Source organism: Lagopus leucura, unplaced genomic scaffold, assembly GCF_019238085.1.
Source record: "Lagopus leucura isolate 7727_CA_CO unplaced genomic scaffold, USGS_WTPT01 34236-0_obj-0_obj, whole genome shotgun sequence".
Taxonomy (NCBI): domain Eukaryota; kingdom Metazoa; phylum Chordata; class Aves; order Galliformes; family Phasianidae; genus Lagopus; species Lagopus leucura.
This window is the reverse complement of record NW_024962966.1, coordinates 1-3,117: the sequence shown is the minus strand read 5'-3', so window position 1 is coordinate 3,117 and position 3,117 is coordinate 1. Positions and strand designations below refer to the sequence as shown.

At 67.5% G+C, this 3,117-nt stretch overlaps 1 protein-coding gene across 1 annotated transcript; it reads left to right on the top strand.

Moving 5' to 3' along the window:
- The first annotated feature begins 276 nt into the window (after positions 1-276).
- PCGF1 (polycomb group ring finger 1) lies at positions 277-2,900 on the top strand. The gene is made up of 8 exons (XM_042891065.1): positions 277-438; positions 516-668; positions 1,180-1,251; positions 1,329-1,437; positions 1,918-1,951; positions 2,123-2,209; positions 2,293-2,373; positions 2,775-2,900. Exons 1-8 carry the CDS (start codon positions 300-302, stop codon positions 2,898-2,900), a joined length of 801 nt encoding a protein of 266 aa, XP_042746999.1. The 5' UTR covers positions 277-299.
- Positions 2,901-3,117: the final 217 nt, after the last annotated feature.

Here is a 3,117-nt window from a genome sequence, read left to right as displayed (position 1 = left end):
GGGCTGCAGGGGGTGTGGGGCAGGCGGGGGGCTGCAGGGGGTGTGGGGCGGATCGGGGGCTGCAGGGCGGGTTGGGGGCTGCAGGATGTGTGGGGCGGATCAGGGGTTGCAGGGCAGGCTGGGGGCTGCAGGAGGTGTGGGGCGGGCTAGGGGCTGCAGGGGACTGCAGGAGGTGTGGGGTGGGTTGGGGGCTGCAGGGGGTGTGGGGCAGATCCAAGTCTGCAGGGTGGGCTGCAGGGGGTGTGGGGTGGATCGAGGGTTGCAGGGCGGGCTGGGGGCTGCAGCGGGCCGCCCATGGCATGCGGCTGGGTGACGGTGCCGTGCGACTGCAGGAGGAGGTGAAGGTGAAGATGAAGGAGCTGAACGAGCACATCGTGTGCTGCCTGTGCGCCGGGTACTTCATCGACGCCACCACCATCACCGAGTGCCTGCACACCTGTGAGTGCTGCAGGGCCGTGTGCTGACGTCCCCCTGTGCCCGGCCCGCCCCGCTCATCTCCCCTTCCCTGCCCTCAGTCTGCAAGAGCTGCATCGTGAAGTACCTGCAGACCAGCAAGTACTGCCCCATGTGCAACACCAAGATCCATGAGACGCAGCCGCTGCTCAACCTGAAGCTGGACCGCGTCATGCAGGACATCGTGTACAAGCTGGTGCCCGGCCTGCAGGAGAGTGAGTGCCTGGAGGGCGGTTTGTGCTGCAGGGATGGGTGTCAGGAGCAGCCCTGCGCCCAGCGTCCCACAGGCTGGGCTCTGAGTGACAGCGCAGTGACAGCGCAGTGGTTGTGATGAATGCAAAGCAATGCAGGGGGGGGGGCTCCCGATCGGCCCCCCGTCACTCAGGATGGGGAAGGGGACGGCGCTGGGGACGCGTCTGGAAATGTCAGCTCATTCCAGCACAGCGTGCGGGTGGAGGGGCTCTGAGTGCTGTCACGGAGGATGGGGACGTGCTTGTGCTGGGCTGGGAGCACAGGAGTGCACAGGGTGGACCAGGGCCCTGCAGCCCGGAACGCAGGAGGGGATGTGAGCGATGCTGAGAGCAGGGATGGGGGCCTGCAGGGCAGCTCGTGGTTTCTGCCAAGCATCCTTCAGAGCTGGGAGATGAGTGAGGGCAGCTAGGGGCCACCACACCACTCCTGGGTGCCTCGGGGGACAGCTCAGCACCGCTCTCCTCTCGCCCGCAGGTGAAGAGAAGAGGATCCGGGAGTTCTACCAGTCCCGTGGCCTCGACCGGGTGACGCAGCCCAGCGGCGACGGTGGGTGGGGATGGGGATGGGGCGCGGGGGGGCACGGGGACGGCAGCGGGGGGCTCATTGCTGCTCCCTTCTCCCAGACATGGTGGGGGGTGACCCCATGGGGCTGCCCTACAGCACCTTCGACCATTCCCGTGCCCACTACTTCCGCTACGATGAGCACGTCTCGCTGTGCCTGGAGAAGCAGAGGTGAGTGCCGTGGTTCTGCTGAGCTGCCCCTCGCTGTGGGGACGAGTGGAGAGCAGGACAGGGACCACAGCTCCCGTATCCCCCCCTTGTTACCCAGCTGTTACCAGGCTGTAGGGCTGCGCAGCCCCCCTGCAAAGCTCTGCCCCCTCCCCCCCCCCGTCGCCCCTTCCTGGAGGGCTGAGCGTTAATAAATGCGGTGCAGGGCACCGAGCAGCTGCCTGCCGACTCCTGACAGCAAAGTCAATAAGCGGCAGCGCTGGGAGCTGTGCTGGGATCGATGGCTGCAGCTCAGCTGCCAGCTCAGCCACGTGTCTGCCCTGCTGCCACCCCGACCGCCATGGGGAGCACGGGGCGCTCGGATCAGGGCGGCCCCCGCCTCCAGGGTGGGTTGAGAGCCAGCAGGGCTGTGTGCCAGGCTGTGCCCAGAGGGATGGCAGCGGGGTTATGGCCCCCTGGCTGCCCCCTCTCTTTCCTCCACAGCTCCAGTAAGGACAAGAGCAAGGCCGTTCTGCAGGTAAGCATCTGGGCACTGCAGGCTCTGCCCTCAGGCTGGCCGCGTTCTTTGGAGCACCCCCAGACCACGGGTTGGTGGGTTGTCCCGTGGCTGCTGCAGACTTTGGACGTTTGGGGAGCAGTTCTGCCCCGCACAGCGCTGACCCTGCCCCTATGGCTCTGCCCTTTGCAGCAGAAGTACGTGAGGTGCTCCGTGCGGGCGCAGATCCGGCACCTGCGGAGGGTCCTGTGCCACCGCCTGGGGCTGCCGCTGCAGCACGTGAGTGTGGGCCGGGCGGGGGGCGGCAGGGGGCGGCAGGGGGCCGGGAGCTCAGGCCGATGATGGCGCAGCCCTGCCCACAGGTGCAGATCCTGTTCAACGGCGAGGCGCTCCCCGACCACATGACGATGAAGCAGCTCTGGCTCTCACGCTGGTTTGGCAAGGTGGGCGTCGGGGGGGGACCCCCACCCTGCTGCAAGGGGGGAGAGGAGCGGGGGCCGAGGCCGCGGAGCAGGGAGGTGCGCAGTCACGGATGATGGATGCCGCTGGCTGTAGCTGCGATCGGGTTGTGCTCGCGGTGGGGCAGCAGCTCTGTGCAGGACGGAGCTCGGCGGTGCTGCGGGTCAGAGGGGCGTCCCAGGAGGGGTGGGACAAGTTCATGGAGCACTGAGCGCAGCGCCCTGGGCCACAGGGGCGGGGAGCAGCGGGAGTGCTGGGGGGCAGGGAGTGAGGGGGGGAGATGCCGAGGGGGCAGGGAGTGAGGGGGAGGCTGCTGGGGGGCAGGGAGTGAAGGGAGTGGAGCTGGGGGTCGCTGCTGCCCTGACACCCCTTTCTCGCCCTGCAGCCTGCACCGCTCCTGCTGCACTACAGCATCAAGGACAAGTGGAGGTTGGGGCGGGGGGCGGGTGCTGCCCCCCCCCCCCCGCAGCACAGCCCTGCTCCTGCCCCCCCTTCCCCCCCTTTAACTTAATGCCCCCTCCCGCTCAAGTTTATTTTTTGAATAAAACTGTTGAAAATCCATCACGTGTCCTTTGTGGGGAAGGGGGGGTGGCACATGTGAGGCTGGGGGTCCTGCTGGCTCCTCAGGGGGGAAATTGGGGCAGCATCCCACTGAGTCCCCACTCCACCCGCACCTTGGGATGTAGGGCTGAGGGGGGGTCGGCGCCCCTCAGTGTCAGTGTGGAGGG